This window comes from Canis lupus, assembly GCF_003254725.2.
Source record: "Canis lupus dingo isolate Sandy chromosome 19 unlocalized genomic scaffold, ASM325472v2 SANDYCHR19.02, whole genome shotgun sequence".
NCBI lineage: Eukaryota > Metazoa > Chordata > Mammalia > Carnivora > Canidae > Canis > Canis lupus.
In genome coordinates, this window is record NW_026019396.1 from 78,516 (window position 1) to 96,492 (window position 17,977).

The 17,977-nt window shown below is 39.0% G+C and overlaps 1 protein-coding gene across 24 annotated transcripts in view; it reads left to right on the top strand.

Moving 5' to 3' along the window:
* LOC112659140 (rho GTPase-activating protein 20-like) overlaps nt 1-17,977 on the top strand; it is a 103,360-nt gene that overhangs the window by 13,904 nt on the left and 71,479 nt on the right. For 19 of the 24 annotated variants that reach the window (XR_007409551.1, XR_007409552.1, XR_007409550.1 and 16 more), the window contains 4 exons: nt 651-797; nt 2,890-5,703; nt 15,224-15,533; nt 16,494-16,661. Coding sequence is in view for 21 of the 24 variants with exons in the window: in XM_049107985.1 (XP_048963942.1) it covers nt 15,469-15,533; nt 16,494-16,661 (233 nt within the window). In the remaining 3 variants the exon portion in view is untranslated. Of the gene's footprint in view, nt 1-650; nt 798-1,232; nt 1,329-2,889; nt 5,704-14,784; nt 15,534-16,493; nt 16,662-17,977 lie in introns of those variants that run through there. The other 5 variants (XM_049107973.1, XM_049107974.1, XM_049107971.1 and 2 more) reach the window with 4 other exon arrangements.

Sequence of the window (17,977 nt, forward strand, 5' to 3'; positions counted from 1 at the left end):
GTTTGAAATTCTTTTTAGAAAGCAGTAACTGCTTTAGGAAACACTAAATACCTCTGCTAAATAAGCAGAAATAATGTGGTCATTCCCTGAAAAATGTTCACCAGTAGCAACTTTCTTAATAGATCACGGATAATACTTAAATTTCTGTCAGTTGTTTTTATTCGCCAAATTAAACAGTCCTAATATTACCACTTATACTTTGTGGCTTATAACACTACTGAGTCCTACTAGTACATATATTAGAGTTGAGTGGGAGCCAAGCTACAAGCTTTATTGGCAAAGCTCAATCGGAAAAGCTTTGGCCTATGGCTCCAACTAAACTTGTCCTGCCCTCTTTTCCTATACCTTGAAGTCCACCTTAAGAGGAAGATATTTATTTATTTATTTTTTTAAGAGGAAGATATTTAAACCAACAGATGCAAGAATTGCGAATGACCTATGAACAGTGGGTATTATGTGTAAGTGATGAATCACTAAATTATACTCCTGAAACCAATATTACACTATATGTTAACTAAAATTTAAATAAATGTTTGGAAGAAAAAAAGAGCCCTACATGACTTCCACACCATGTTATACAGAGAAACCAAGATTCTAAGAGAGCCTGATGGGCCTGCCCTGGACTCTTGACTCAGTTTTGCTTACCATAGGTGGAGGAATGGAAACATGTTCCGACTGGGCCTATCAGGGTCTGAAATAGAGCCCCAGAAGGGACTGAACCACACGTCTCCAGGATTCTTCTCCCAGTGTCATCAATTGGAGAGAGGAGTCAAGCCTCCATGGGAATTCACACAGAGGTGTGTAATAGTCTCATGTATTAATTGGCTTTTGCACAAACAACCATAGAATAACAATTTTTTCCCTGTAAGTCAGTGGGTTATCTGGAGTGCTTGTCTTCTTATCATGCAAATCTGCAGGGTACGTGTCTCCTTCTATCATTGAAGGGGCAATGCCTCACCAGGACTGCTAAAGCTTATCTTCAGAACTTTCACACTGACATTTTTGCCCATATTCCACTGATGCAGGTAAGACTTAAGGCTAAGCCAAACTTCAATGGGGCCAGAAAGTACACTCTTCCCATGGACTTGGGGAGAGGGCTGTGTGAAAATCTGGTGAAAGTGATAGTATACAGGATAGATCAGGATATCTAAATAATGCTACCCTGTAACTTGTTTTCCACCAGATGTCACTAATGCTACAATATTCAAATTAAGGTGAACTTTTAACTTTAATATTCAGCCTTTCCTATTGGGAATTAACATTGGGATTTCTGGCTACAAAGATATAAAGACATCAGAGGAAGAAAACACAGCACCTGTATTCGTTAGGTAATATTTCATTTAATTTTCCTGCTTTAGTGCACAAGTAGAATTGCAGGATCAATGGACACACAAACAGCTCTACATTTTTTAAACTTTAGATGGTCTCTTCTGTTCATGATCAAGAAGCTCATTTGGCTCCTCAGCAAGCTCATCAAGAGCAGTGTTTCTTCACCTTTCCTAATGGCTCCTACCCTTTTACATCCTTTTAGCAATTGAATGTCCATAACAAATTACTTTCCAGTTTACTGTACTTTACAAAGCTCCAGGTTTCTTTGGGAGCATTGTAATTACACTGTCCTCAGATGACTTTAACCAATTAATGGCAGGGACCAAAAGACAGAGGACTTAATCCTGTAACTTACCTATATCGTTCAAAGAATAAATCAAGTGTGAATTTGTGAGCAGTGGTGCAACAATTTCCCAACCAGTCAAAAGAATTGTTCATTAAATAACCTTTTACTCTTTAGGGAATTAATTTTTGGCTAAAGTTGTAAATAATAATATCTTCATCTTTTTATTAAATATGTAAAGTTCTGTTTTAAGTTATTTTTGTTCAATGTAACCATGATAAAAACTTGTGTTGGAATAACTATGGAATAGAAATGCTGCTAAATTTCAAATTTTATTAGTTACATCTTCTTAGAGCAGATCTTTATTTTTTATTTCTTTTTTTTATTTATTTTTTACTGGAGTTCAATTTGCCAACATAGAGCAACATAGAGCCCCCCTCAGTGCCCGTCACCTAGTCACCCCATCCCCCTACCCACCTCCTCTTCCACTACCCCTTGTTCATTTCCAAGAGTTAGGAGTCTCTGAGAGCAGCTCTTTAAAGATCTTTCCATTCTTCATGAATATGGCTTTGAAAGCCAGCAGCATTAACTGATGCTTATTTTAAAAAAATCTAGTTGGGAAAGCTACTTAATCTTCATTAGAGTTAACAATCCTCTTCCAATCTGGCAAAAACATGGTAGCCTTAGCAACAAAACTATTAGAAAAGCTTAGAGAGGAAAAGGCCAAGCGTTGACCCTCTGATTACACAAGTCAGTTTATGTTACCATTTCACCTACTTTTGTGCTCTTACCATTTGATCTATTTTTATACTAGAGAAACATAATTTCATTTATTTGTATAAAGTCCATTCATCTGTGTATATCTGCACCATTTTGCTAGGCAAGCTTGTTTGCATAAAGGAACACATGAGATCAAAATCTTTATTGTTCTGGCATTTTATCTGTGCTAAAAAAAAGCCTCTGAGTATAAGCACGACCACACATACTCCACTATCCATGCAAGGAAAAGATCTCAAACCTCTTCAAAAACTATCTAGTTATGGACATACCCAGTGGATACCTAGACATGGATCTGAATTTCTTTCTGAATGGCAGTGTCACTGACTCACATGCATTATTACTTAATCCTCACAACAAACCTAGAGGGGTTATTGTTCCCATTTTACACGTATAAAACCTGAGACTCAGGAAGGCTAGGTAATTTGCTGAACTTCAGACATCCAGGATCTAACCCCAGGCCTGACCCTAAACCAATATTCTTTCTCATTGGTTTTCAGAAACTAAGCAACAGCGGAAGGTGCCCTGCTCCAGCTGCAGGGACTCAGCCAGAAAGACTGGAATACTACATGACTCTACCTGCAAGTTGGGGAAGGAGAATTCAACACTATTTGAGTATTGAGTTGCATTAAATGTTTACATATACATAGTATTTTTGCTGTATAATAGCATCATGCATTTTCTTCCATCAATGTTTTCTTCTCTCATTCTTTCACTTGTTTTTGTAACTACAAGCTGTGTTGGAATTTGCACTTCTTTACAGGTTGGAACCAGTTTGAGAAAGGGGAGACAGAAGGCAATTTAAATGTATGTTATCATCCAAATGATAGGGTTCCCTAGTAAAGCTGGGTAGAGGCTTAGACCTCATGCAAAAACAGGGTTTGCTACTGCATCTCCATAAACAAGCCATGGGATGGCCAGACAACTGCAGTTGTCCTCACTCAAGCCCACTCCAATAGGGGACCAAGAAACTCTTTAAGTACAAAAGCTCTACACAGCTTCTATAGGTCTTTTAAAAGGTCTGTTCTACATTGTTTGGGATGGTGTGAGAAAGTGAAGAGAGCGACCCCAAATCTCTTCTCCAACACCATGTTCTGTCATCAGGATTGGAGTAGAATCCTGAAGAGGGGAATAACATGTATCCCTCTGAATGTTTGCCAGCTTTTTAATTTTTTAAATATATTACATTGTGGGTTCCACTGGCATCATGTGAGTTGTTTTAAGTAGCATACTCACAGGCATATTTTTTTTTTCAGTTTTAGTAATTATGTATGTATTTTCATCTGTAGTCAGAAAGATACCTGTTTTTTTTCCTAACATGTTTTAACACATATTACCCTGAGCAAAGATTGTAAAGTCCATGCTGAATACTTAAAAACATGTATTTGTAGAGAAGTCATGAAGGCGGTGTACACATGATGGAAGGCTGAAAAACAATGTCATAACCCTTTGTACTCAGGCATCAGAAGGGGACCAGGCAGCTGTCCCTCTCAGCCGAGTGGTGCATGCTCAAAGTGCTGCTGTGCTCACACAGTCCCCAAGTCTGCTTCTCCCTACACAGAGTCCTTCTGGGACTTCTTGAAGGGCATTTTGTTTTTTGCCCATACAAGACTAGCACCATGAGTCAGATAGTACTAAGCTGAAAGTTCACTCTCTAATTCTATTTCTTATCTCTAATTATGCCCAGTCATGTCCAAAATAGCTCACCAGACTTTATGAAATGAATACAGAGAACTATATCAATATTAAAATGTCCCAAATTTGAACAATATGAAACTCATTTTTGTTACTCAACTTCCCCACAAACTAAATCCCCTTGCAAATAAAAGCTCATAGAGCTTTTATTTAAAGTCCAAATGCTCTCACTCTCCATTTTATACAATTGGCTCAGTGTCAGCCAGAGGCTTTTACTCAGAGCCAAGGTTCCTATAGCTGCAGCTGTGTCCTGGGATTTCACAGGAATGAGTATAGCTTCTTCAGCCTCTTCAAAGTTGCTTCAAATCTCTAATTAGTTCTAGTCTCCAAGGGGTCAGCAGTCACAAAAGAAACTGTCCACTATAGAAGTTGTCACAAACAAAACTGTGGTACCCCACTTAAGTGACTATGTAATGTCACCTGACACTGCTATCAGAGCACAGCAGATAACTTAGTAGCACCTATGCTGGAGACAGCAAGGACCTGGTCTCAGTCCGGTGGCAAGCCAGCCAGCTGCACCAGCACTGAATCCACGGCCTGTGAATCTGTATGACTGAGCAGAAAGTGCCCATCAATAGTTGTGCTTCCACATATTTAATATAGGTATTCCTTTGCTTTTGCTGTTGTTATTGTTTTGTTTTGGTCATGTGTCCCGGGTCTCCCATATATATTACCTACTTTCTCTCAGAGAGTGACATTTGAGACATTATTGCCTTCTTCAAAAATGTAGATAGGTATTCTGGTTTCTTCATTTCCTTGTGTCTTGTGTCTCATGTTTTGGCTACTTTGGTACAAGATTGTGAGACCACAAGTCTAGAGAAAACTTCTACTCCCAAATTCTTCCAAGTCTGTTCTCTCTAGAACAGGGAAGTACACTCTCCTCTGTAAATGCATGAGGAATGGGATAATGAACATCACCGTACTCCCTTAGTACTATGTTTAACTTACTAGTATATGACGTTTTACTTATTCTGAAAATGGTAATTGTCATCTCTCTTCCATAGACGTTTCATTCCTACCTAGGCAGGTTGAGTTGGGCCAGGCAAAGCAGTAGTTGGCCAGAATCAAGATTCTAAGAAAATAAAATACTGTGATCACAGTAAGAGGCAATGAGTCAGGATTAGTCTTTTGTCAAGAAGTAAAAGAAGGATAACAAAGTTTAGCAAAACTTTAAGGAGATTCTAGATATCACAGATTAAAATAGTCAAAAGTTAGTATTCCAAAGAGTTGCACCATTGAAAAGATAGAACCCAAGCACAAGCCAAAAAGATTCCAAAAAACTTAAATTCAGGACAGAAACTTTTTTAAAAGCTTTTTTAAAATTTTTTATTTATTTATGATAGTCACACACAGAGAGAGAGAGAGAGGCAGAGACACAGGCAGAGGGAGAGGCAGGCTCCATGCACCGGGAGCCTGACATGGGACTTGATCTCAATTCTCCAGGATCGCGCCCCAGGCAAAAGGCAGGCGCTAAACCGCTGCGCCACCCAGGGATCCCCAGGACAGAAACTTTTCTAGTCTCTCTTATTCCTTCCTGCCTCCATAGGATCGGACTACTGGTGTAAGGAGAGAGATTGCAGATGGGAAGGAAGTGGTGCCAAGAGCTGCAGCTGCAAAAAGTCGAGTTGGTTTTGTTTCTTCTAACTTTTCAACTTAAAATTAATACATACACACATTTTAAAAATCAAGCAGTAGAGAATGATACCAAGTGAAAAGTAAATTCTCAGCCTGAACTTGTTCCCCGACTCATTTCCAGCTCCCTGTTTTTAAGTATTTTCTGTTTTCCTGGTGGTTACCACAATACCTCTGAAATATATGTTAATACTTGATTTCTTCTTTTATCTTGTTTATCAACTCTAGATAGCATTTATTGGAAGATGAGAAACTTATTTCTTTGATCCATCCATGTCTATGTTTTTCCAGTTACATTGCTTTGATATTTCTGGTGATTATCATTTTAAAGAGTATACTTAAACTCTATTTTGTTACATCAATTTTAGACAGTATATAATTGATTTCTTGCTATATAAATAAATAGGTGAGAAAAATCTGTGACATTATCTTCCATATCTCTCTGCTGCTTTAATATTCAGACTTCCATTGTTTCATATTATCAGTGTTACTATTAGTCAGATTCTCTTTTACAGTTGTTGTCTTCCAAGCTTTGTTTGTATGTTGATTCTACAAATTAAAATAGCATTTCCGTTATTCCAATGATTAAATTACTCCTTACTGAAGGACTAAATAGCTCTAGTTATTGAGAAAAAAAAGGGTAACCTTAGGTCAGGAAAACTGAAAGATGAATGTTCCAAGTGTCAAGGTCAAATGGGATTCCTTGAACTCAATCTTCAAGACTTTCTATTAAATTCAATTTGGTCGATGATACCTTTATTTTATTTTATTTAATTTTTTTTATTTATTTATGATAGTCACAGAGAGAGAGAGAGAGAGAGGGGGCAGAGACACAGGCAGAGGGAGAAGCAGGCTCCATGCACCGGGAGCCCGACGTGGGACTCGATCCCGGGTCTCCAGGATCGCGCCCCGGGCCAAAGGCAGGCGCCAAACCGCTGCGCCACCCAGGGATCCCCCGATGATACCTTTAATATACAAGAAATCTTTATCTGCCTTTGTTCTTATTTCATAGCCACCTCTTTTTTGGCTTCTTGACTCTAAAGATGTTAGTTGGTTTTGTTTTCTTAATTTTTTTTTCCATTCTCTTGTTTTCCTCAGGAGTCTACTGTTATAATATCTCTTCCACTTGCACCTTTTTTTTTTTTTTTTTGGTTTATTCTAAATTTTCTGGGTCTTTTTCCCAAATATGCGAGTGATGAAAAAGGTTCATCAGCACTGGTAGCATGATTTTCCACTGTGGTATTAGACCTCTTTCTTGAATGAAAAGATGGATGGCAGGGTCTTTGTACATATAAGCTAGTAGTACTGTTTTAGGGTACATTTCGGTATTTTGTTCATCATGTATCTTTTGAAAATTGACTTCTTTTATTTTTTTTGAAAATTGACTTCTAAAAATATTAAATTAAAATATCATATCTTATTTACTTAGTTTTTTGGTGCATCTCAAATTTTGTGTGCCTGGTTTCACTCACTGCAGTATCTATCTGCTTTGGGACAAGGACCTGGAAGGTTAAATGTAATTTCCAGATATGGTCAGTAGAGGGCAGCAAAGGGTAGTAGAGTGAATACTCAACTGCCAAGGCCTGGGCAAACCTTTTTTCCCTCTTTATAGAGATCAATTAGTGGTAGTAGAAAATCCAGAGTGCCAGAATCAGGATAGAAATTATCCATAATACTGATCCAGGATGGGTATCAAGCTTAGAAGGCAGTGGAAATGTTTAGTCACAAATTCATAGCCTGGTATCTATCAAAGAGATGTGAACCACTGGACATTAGGAGGGGAATCATTAGACTTTCACAGTCCTGACTCTTACTCCCAGCCTGCCTAAAACCTAAGATCTCGTTCTGTAAAGTCCCAGGAGTCTCCTATCCACATTGAGAGCTTTGCAAATTTCCTGTCTGACAGTCAGTTCATGGTACCAGCAGTGGCTCTGGGTTCCACAACCAGCCATTCCTGAGAGAAGAGACAGAGTGGGACATGGGCACCATACATAAACACTGACAGTTGATGAAAAACTCACTTATGTGTCAGTTAAATAATTTGGGAGCCAACCTAAATGGGATGTGGCTTAAAATACATTTTCTTTCATCTTCCAGAACGGACACATTCTTTAGGCAAGGAAAAATTATAGGACTTTGAAATTAGACAAACTTGACGCTATGAATTATTAGGTATGTGGTTTTCAGTGCCTTAACTTTACTAAACTTCAGTTTCTCCAACTATAAAGTGGAAATAATGATTCTTACCTCACAAACCTGCTGCAAGGAAATGAGATAATGTCCATAAACTGCCTGGCAAAGAACTTGGCAATTTGTAGTTACTCAATTGGCATTACTACAATCTCCCCCTATCTTTGGTCATGGAGAATACCCATGATATTGTTACTATTTCTGAATAAAAAGTCTCATTGTCTCCTATAAGCATAACTAAATCATTTGAAGGATTACTCTGTTAGATATCATACTAAGATTTCTGCGGTATGATCTCATTTAATTCTCATAACAGCCCTATGAAGCAGGTGCTTTTATCACCATCCTGATTTTATAAATGACACAGTGAGGCTTCAGAAGTGTAACTAGTTTACCCAGTGTCATGTAGGTAGTAAATTATGAGGAAGGATTAAAACTACATAATTTGATTCCCGACCTCGTGCTCTTGCCATTACATAATGTTTGCTGATGTACACATGTAATCAAAGATTTAAAATTTTAAGGCGAAGAAATCAAAGAAGAAGTTTAAAAATAATTGGAGACCAATGAAAATGAAAACACAATGGTCCAAAAACTTTGGAATCCAGCAAAATCTGTTCTAAGAGGGAACCTTAGAGCAATCCAGCCCTACCTCAAGAAGCAAGAAAAATATCAAACAACCTAACCTTACACTAAAGAAGCTGGAAAAAGAAGAACAAATAAAACCTCAAACCAGCAGAAGAAATAAAATAATAAAGATTAGAGCAGAAATAAATGAAATAGAACAAAAAAAACACACCAAGGTACAATCAATCAGATGAATGAAACCAGGAGCTGGATCTTTAAAAAGATCAACAAAATTGATGAACCTTTAGCCAGACTCATAAAAAAACAGAGAGAGAGGGGACCCCTGGGTGGCTCAGTGATTGAGCATCTGCCTTCAGCTCAGGGCATGATCCCAGAGACCCAGGATTGAGTTCCACATTGGGCTCCTTGCATGGAGCCTGCTTCTCCTTCTGCCTGTGTCTCTGCCTCTGTCTCTGTCATGGATAAATAAAATCCTTAAAAATAAGACAGAGAGGGCGAGAGAGAGGACTCAAGATTATAAATGAAAAGGATTTCTGTACATGTCTTTTGCCCATTTCATTATTGGATTCTTTGTTTCTTTGGTGTTGAGTTTAATACATTCTTTATAGATCTTGGACACTAGATATCTGATATCTGATATGTCATTTGCAAATATCTTCTCCCATTCTGTAAGTTGTCTTGTAGTTTTGTTGACTGTATCCTTTGCTGTGCAAAAGCTTCTTATCTTGATGAAGTCCCAACAGTTCATTTTTGCTTTTGTTTCTTTTACCTTTGTGGATGTATCTTGCAAGAAGTTAGTGTGGCCAAGTTCAAAAAGGGTGTTTCCTGTGTTCTCCTCTAGGGTTTTGATGGAATCTTGCCTCACATTTAGATCTTTCATTCATTTTGAGTTTATCTTTGTGTATGGTGCAAGAGAGTGGTCTAGTTTCATTCTTCTGCATGTGGATGTCCAATTTTCCCAGCACCATTAATTGAAGAGACTGTCTTTCTTCCAGTGGATAGTCTTTCCTCCTTTATCGAATATTAGTTGGCCACAAAGTTGAGGGTACAATTCTGGATTCTCTATTCTGTTCCATTGATCAATGTGTCTGTTTTTGTGCCAGGACCACACTGTCTTGATGACCACAGCTTTGTAGTACAACCCAAGAATTCTCACAGAGGAAACATAGACATGGCCAACAAGCACATGAGAAAATGCTCTGCATCACTCGACATCAGGGAAATACAAATCAAAACCACAATGAGATCCCACCTTACACCAGTGAGAATGGGGAAAATTAACAAGGCAGGAAACCACACATGTTGGAGAGGATGCAGAGAAAGGGGAACCCTCTTACACTGTTGGTGGGAATGTGAAATGGTGTAGCCACTCTGGAAAACTGTGTGGAGGTTCCTCAAAGAGTTAAAAATAGACCTGCCCTACGACCCAGCAATTGCACTGCTGGGGATTTACCTCAGAGATGCAGATGCAATGAAACAACAGGACACCTGCACCCCGATGTTTCTAGCAGCAATGTCCACAATAGCCAAACTGTGGAAGGAGCCTCGGTGTCCATTGAAAGATGAATGGATAAAGAAGGTGTGGTTTATGTATACAATGGAATATTACTCAGCCATTAGAAATGACAGATACCCACCATTTGCTTCGACATGGATGGAACTGGAGGGTATTATGCTGAGTGAAGTAAGTCAAGCGGAGAAGGACAAACATTATATGTTCTCATTCATTTGGGGAATATAAATAATAGTGAAAGGGAATAGAAGGGAAGGGAGAAGAAATGGGTAGGAAATATCAGAAAGGGAGACAGAACATGAAGACTCCTAACTCTGGGAAATGAATAGGGATGGTGGAATGGGGGGTGGGTAGTGGGTGGGGGTGACTGGGTGGTGGGCACTGAGGGGGGAACTTGACAGGATGAGCACTGGGTGTTATTCTGTATGTTGGCAAATTGAACACCAATAAAAATAAATTTATTTTAAAAAGAAATGAAAGAGGAGAAATAACAACACCACAAAAATATAAAGGATTTTAAGAGAATATTATGAAAAAATTATATGCAAACTAATTGGACAACCTAGAAGAAATGGGTAAATTCTTAGAGACATATAACCTCTCAAAGATGAGTTGGGAAAAAATAGAAAATTTGAAAAGACTGATTATCAGCAATGAAATCAAATCAGTAATCAAAAAACTACCAAAAAACAGATGGCTTCACAGGTAAATTTTACCAAAGATTAAGGGACACCTGGGTGGTTCAGCAGTTGATCATCTGCCTTCAGGTCCTGATCCCAGAGTCCTGAGATCGAGTCCCACATTGGGCTCCTTCCATGGGGCCTGCTTCTCCTTCTGCCTGTGTCTCTGCCTCTGTCTTTCTCTGTCATGGATAAATAAATAAAATCCTTAAAAAAAATTTTTACCAAACATATAAAGAAGAGTTAACACCTACTTTTCTCAAACTACTTCAAAAAACAAAGAATGAAAGCTTCTATGTATTCTATGAAGTCAGCATTACCCTGATACCAAAACCAGATAAAGACACTACAGAGAGAGAGAAAGATAGAGAGAGAGAGAACTACAGGCCAATATCTCTGATTAACATACATGCAAAAATCCTCAACAAAGTATTAGCCAACCAAATCCACCAATACATTAAAAAAGTCATTTACCATGATCAAGTGGGATTTATTCTTAGTATGCAAATGTGATTCAATATTCACAAATCCATTAACATCATACATATCATCAACAAGAGAAGGGTAAAAAACCATGATCATCTTAATAGGTGCAGAAAAGCATTTAAAAGTACAACATCCATTCATGATACAAACTCAACAAAGTAGGTTTAGAAGGAACATACCTCAACAGAATGAAGACCTTATGTGAAAAACTACAGCTAATGTCATACTCAATGGTGAAAAAGTGAGAGCTTCTCCCCAAGATCAAGAACAAAACAAGGATTTCCACCCTCACTACTTTTATTCAGCATAGTACTGGAAGTCCTAGCCCCAGCAATCATACAAGAAAAAGCAATAAATGGCATCCAAATGGGTAAGGAAGAGGTAAAACTTTCACTATTTGCAGGTGCCATGATACTATATGTAGAAAACCCTCAGGATTCTACCAAAAATGGACTAGAACTGATAAATGAGTTCAGGAAAGTCACAGGATACAAACCAATATACAGAAATCCACTGCATTTCTATACACTAATAATGAAGAGAAAAAAAGAAATTAAGAAACAGTCCCATTAACAATTGTACCAAAAATAATAAGATACCTAGAAATAAGCTTAAACAAGGGAGTGAAAGACATTATATATATATATATATACTGAAAAACTATAAAACATTGGTGAAAAAAATTGAAGACAACACAAATGGAAAAATATTCCATGCTTATTGATGAGAGAACAAGTATTAATAAAATGTTCCATACTCAAAATAATCTACAGATTTGATGGAATCCCTATCAAAGTACTAATAGTATTTTCACAGAACTAAAACAAGTAATTCATAAGCATGTATGGAACCACAAAGACCCCAAATAGCCAAAGCAATCTTGAAAAAGAAAAAAACTGGAGGTATCACAGTCCCAGATTTCAAGATCTATTACAAAGCTGTAATAATCAAAACAGTATGGTATTGACAAAAATGGACAATAGATCAATAATACGGTATTACTGGCATAAAGATCACCTTAGAGTATCTCTTTTATTTGATATTTAGGGTGAAAACATAGGTGTTTGGTGAAATAGATGAAAACAGACCCGGGCAGCCCGGGTGGCTCAGCGGTTTAGCGCTGCCTTCAGCCCAGGGCATGATCCTGGAGAACCGGGATCGAGTCCCACGTCGGGCTCCCTGTATGGAGCCTGCTTCTCCCTTTGCCCCCCTCTCTCTCTCTCTCTCTCTCATTCTGTGTCTCTCATGAATAAATACATAAATAAAGTCTTTAAAAAAGAAAAAAGACCCCATCATTATTATTCTATTTAGAGCTCATTCATCAAATTAAAATAAATCACAATGATATTATGGAAGAAATTAAGCTTTAGCTATTACTGCAAAGGTAACTGTGACCTGGTAAAAGAAGCTCCCTTTATCTTTCTCAGACAAACTTTTCTCTCCTTTGCTTTACTACAAGGAGAAGATACTATCAAACACTGTATCTTTCTCAATTAATTCCTTAAAACCAGTGACTCACAATCCTGGTTACATGTAAGAATCACTCAGAGAGCTTTTTCCAGATCTGATGAATCAGAACCTCTGGGGGAGGCAGTTTCAGAATGAGTGCCTGAAAAGCCTCCCAAGTGAGTCTGATGCATATCAGAATTGATCAACAGGACGAGATTCTAAAAGGAGAGAAGTTTTCCCGGCCTCTAAATCTCTAACCTCTCTGAAGGGAGATGCAGAGAATGGAACATAATCTGAGAATTGGGGAAGGTACAGAGATAAGTCTGCCTATATTTTTTACCTGAAATAGATTATTTTTTACCTGAAATAGATTTTGACAGGTACTTGATGGGAGGCCAGAAAGTGTTGCCCAATGAGCCTCCATGGTACTAAATATAGTCAAGCATGGCCAGACTAGCACTTGTCCTTTAAAAATGGTGAGAAAGGGGTGCCTGGTGGCTTACTTGGTTAAGTTTCTGACTCTTGATTTCGGCTCAGGGTTATGATCTCAGGATCATGAGACAGAGCCACAGGTCAGAATCCACACTCAGCACCATTTGTGCTTCTTCTCTCTCTCTCTCTCTCTCTGCCCCCACCTCTTGTGCACATGCACTGTCTCTTTATCTCTCTCTCTCTCTCAAATACATAAAATATTTTTTAAAAACTGAATAAAAGTGGTGAGAAGCCTGGAGGCCACTATCTACATGCCACTTCTGTGTTAGTTTGGTTTTAAGATGAGAAGCCTTAATAAAGTCTAAAAGGACTACCAGGACTTGTGCTCTCACCTCTACCTAATTTACAGGCCAATTTCACTCTCCTGTACCTTCTGCCTGTGTCTCCAATCCAGCAAAGTCTTCCATGTTTCTGAAACATCAGTTAGTCACATTCTGTCCCTTCAACTGACAAATGTATCTTCCCTCCCTTCCTTCCTCTTTCTCTCTTCTAAGTAATCCCAAGTTATTCTTTAAAGGTCATTTCAAATGAGCTCGTCAAAGAAGCCTTCCTCTCCATAATTGAAATCAGGTGTCAAGCCCCTCCCTAAATTTCTCACCTCAATCTTTAATTTTCCTCTGCAGTACTTTCCAGAGGCTGTGTTAGGCAGTTATTGATGACATTCTCTGTTTAATATCTGTCTTCCCCCCTCCTCACTTAAATCCTGGTTTTGTGAGAGTTGGGCCTGGCTCCCTGTTGCCCAGACCTATCAAGTGCCTTTCTCCTAGTACAGGTTCAAACACTATCCGTTGAATGAATAAAGTAAATAAGAGAAAGACTATTTTATGTCATGCCTTTTTCCCTGTCCATCCCTGCCAGAAAACTATTTCATTCACTTGTTCAATACAGAATTTTTTAATTCCTCCGATGTGCCAATGTTTGTGAGAATTTAATGATAAGTCAGACATAGACTCCTTCCTTGAGGTCCATAGAGTCTAGTAGGGCATAAAAGATAGGTTTTCACATGCCTGTTACAGGAGCCTGTAAGGGAAACCACAAACTTTGTCTGTAGGATCAAATTTCTGTCCTCCACAGTTGTCAAAGAAAGACACTGTCCATGGTGGGAGAGTGGGGATGGGGGCCCTCACAAGAGGCTGTGTGACCTCCTGAGTCAGTTGGATTTGAATCCTTCATATTATGTCACGGCTGCTTGGATTCAGAGTCCAACCTGTATGCGCAGGAGCCTCCTAATCTGTAAAACCATCAGTTTCCTAGTGGAAAGGGAACACTGTCTTCATGTAACATGTTTTTAACAGGCTCCTGTAGGTGCTTTGACACTGAAGGAGATGTCCAGGTGGCAAATCAATGGTTAGTATCACTAACCATTAGGGAAATGCAAGTGAAATCCACTGTGAGATATCACACTACACAGCTATCAGAATAGCTAAAATAAAAAATGACAACACCAAATGTTCGTGTGGATGAGGGGAAACTGAATGACTCACACAGTACTGGGGAGAATGTGAAATGGCACAGCCATTCTGGAAAACAGTTGGACAGTTCCTAAGAAATAAAAAATAAAACTATAAAAAAAAAAACAAAAACAAAAACAAAAAAACATACCTAGCATATGACCTGGCTCTTCCCATCCTGGGTATTTAGCCCAGAGAAGTGAAGACTTCACGCTGACACAAAAACCTGTACACAGATGTTTATAGTAGCTTTATTAGTGACAGCCAAAACCTGCAGACACTTCGAACTCCTTCAACAGGTAGTTAAGCAAACTGTGATACATCCATATCATGATGTACTACTAAGGGACACCAGGAAATGAACTGTGAATCCTTGCAGCCATCTAGATGAATCTCCAGTTACATCAAATGGGAAAAAGGAAATCCCCAAATTTCATAAACTATGTGATCCCATCTGTATAACATTCTTGAAATGGCAACATTATACACATGGTGAACAGATTTGTGATTGCCAGGGATTAAAGAGGTGGTGGAGGGGGAAAGAAATTTGTGTGGTTGTAATCGGGGAATAGGAAGGACCCTTGTGGTGATGCAAGTGTCTCTGGAAGACTCCATCTGTAAAAAAACTGATGTCATCTCTCTGTGTTATTTATTACAGCTGCAAATGAATCTACAGTTATCTCAAAATAAAATGATTACTTTTAAAAAGTCAAAACTTGGAGGCCAAGATAAGGAAACCAGTATGTCAGTTTGGCAGTTACAACATGAGCTTTGAATATGTGACATCATAATGGCAGTGACCGCGGACCGCTGCGGAATCTTCAGGCTTCAAGCATTTGACAGTACTCTGCCAAGTGCTGTAGACTCACTCGATTTCCCGTCCCGCGAATTGAAGAGAAAAGGATGTTCCCGTCAATCAGAAAGCACGCTGAGCTTACAGGTGGACATTCAAGGCTTCAGCGCATGAGGTAGTCTTCTGATCCACTATTTCTGACCATCCAAACAGACCGGCAATAACAGGAACTGTTCTTTTCTTTTGTTTCCTCTAATACATAGAAACTAATTAGTAACTCCAGCACCAGCTTCCTGAAAAGCTGCTCCTGTTCATAAGATTCAGTGCTGCTGAGCAGAAGGGAGCAGGCTTTATACATCCTTGGGGGAGGCGGAGACACTTTCTTGGCTCCATGAGAGAGCCAACTCTCTCTCTCTGTGAGACAGTTTTCAGTGGGTCTATGAAAATACCTGTCCTAGTTATGAAAGAATTTTTACACTCTGCTCAATTGAGTTGTTTTATTACCTATTTTGACCAGGAAGTCCTGTCAGAGCTCAGCCAAGTAATAGCTAAACTCTTGTGTTCAGAAACTTTCTGAGGTTTCCAATATTTTTGTTGATCTTTGAGAATTTTTACCCCAATTTTGAATATTGAATTAGATAAGATGGGGGTCAACTTCCAGGATCTTCAGTTATCTTCATTTTATCTTAACATAAATATTATTATATTTATATTATATTATATTTTATAATATATTATTAAATATATTATTATATATTTTATATTAGGCCACAAGTTGTCCTGTTTGTTGTTGTTGTTCATTCTCCTTCTTGTAATCTGCTCTACCTTTGGCTTCTTGGCTCTCGCCTACCTAATGGCTCACAATTAGCTCTGCAGCTTTCTCCACCACACCTCTAAGTGTTGGCATGCCCAAGGGCTTTGTCCTTGAAACTGTCCTCCCTCTGCATCAGTTTCCCAAGTGACCTCACCTCTTTCTATAGCTTTCTGTAACTCAGGGATCCTTGATTCTGAGCTCTGGAGCTCTGCTTTGGGGGTTGAGACTACATTTTAGTGTTGTGTGAACCTTGAAACTTGGCATTAAACTATATTGTGTATTTGACCAGTAACTAACTGCTCTGTGTTTGATGTCTTGCAGGAAGAGCTCGTCTGTGGAGGTGGACACCCACAGCGAAAGCACTACATCATCTGAGGGTGCCACTCGTACCTTGCTCATCCATGGCCCCGTTGAGCTCAAGAAAGGCTGGAGGAGGCAGAAGTGGCAGCTTTTCTTGTACAGCGATTTATTACTGATGTCTAATACCAAGTAGGTGTACCATGTTTCATGCTCTTGTGAATCTCAAAAAAATTGCATTCCCATTAACCCTTACTATACGAAAACATAACATTTTTTCCCTTTTGTGTTTGCCAATGCTTGAGTCCTTCATTCCATGAGTACTTCTGGAGGTCTTGTTTTGTGTCATGTCCCTGCAGCAAATACAATTGACAATGTGACAGACCAATGTCTCTCCTGCCTGGGACTTACAAATGATAAAATAAGAGGGGGAATGATAATGATTAGTGCTGCTGATAGAAGGTGGATAGGGGCTGTGCGGAGAGGGTGGGAACGTGTTAGAGAGGAATAGTCTAGGAGGGCCTCTCTGAGGTGGAGCATTAAAACCAAATCTATGAGAGGAGAAGCAGCCACATTCCCAGACAATGTGCCTGAGCCATCGAGGCTGAGGGACTTGCAGGTCTACGTGGGTACAACCTGACCCTCAGAGAGAGGGGCTCAGGGAAGCCTGATTTGACTAGAGCCCAGAGCATAGGCCATGCTATCAGATATGATACTATGCTCAGGGGTCTAGTCACACAGGGTCTTCACAGGCCATGGTAAAAAAGTGGAAATATTTTGCCAAAGGATTTGTAATTAGGGGACTGACCAAATCTGATTTATATTTCCAGCAAATTTTTCTGACTGTTGCTAGATAATAGATGGATGGGTAAGCAAGAGTGGAATCAGAGAGAGTAGTTAGGGGAGGCAATAGTCCTGATGGATGGTATCAGGGCTCTATCTTAGCAGTTTAGTAAAAAGGAAAGATGGAGCAGGGTAGCCCGGGTGGCTCAGGGGTTTAGCTTCGCCTTTAGCTCAGGGCATGATCCTGGAGACCCAGGATTGAGTCCCACATCAGGCTCTCTGCAGGGAGCCTACTTCTCCCTCTGCCTGTGTCTCTGTTTTCTCTCTCTCCTCTCTGTGTTTCTCATGAATAAATAAATAAATCTTTTAAAAAAAAGATGGAGCAGATAGATGGAATGTAGGAGAAAGAATTGACTGTGTGCATTTTCCTCTCAACCCTGAACACAAATGCATTGAATATCCAGTCTAGAACATGATGATTGCTCAATAAACGTGTGGGAGCAGGTCATGGAAGGTCACCTGTTTACTTACTCCATCTCTGTTTGCATTATTCACAAAACGTGGAAGACCAAGAACACTCCCACAAACAAAATATCAAGAAGTTTTTTGGTCATGAGAAAAAACTAACTCCCTCTTTTTTTTTACTGCTTTCACCCTAGATCTCAGTTATGCCATGTCATAGGTACGACATGCTAGTAATAATTTGGCAAAATGATATACTCATC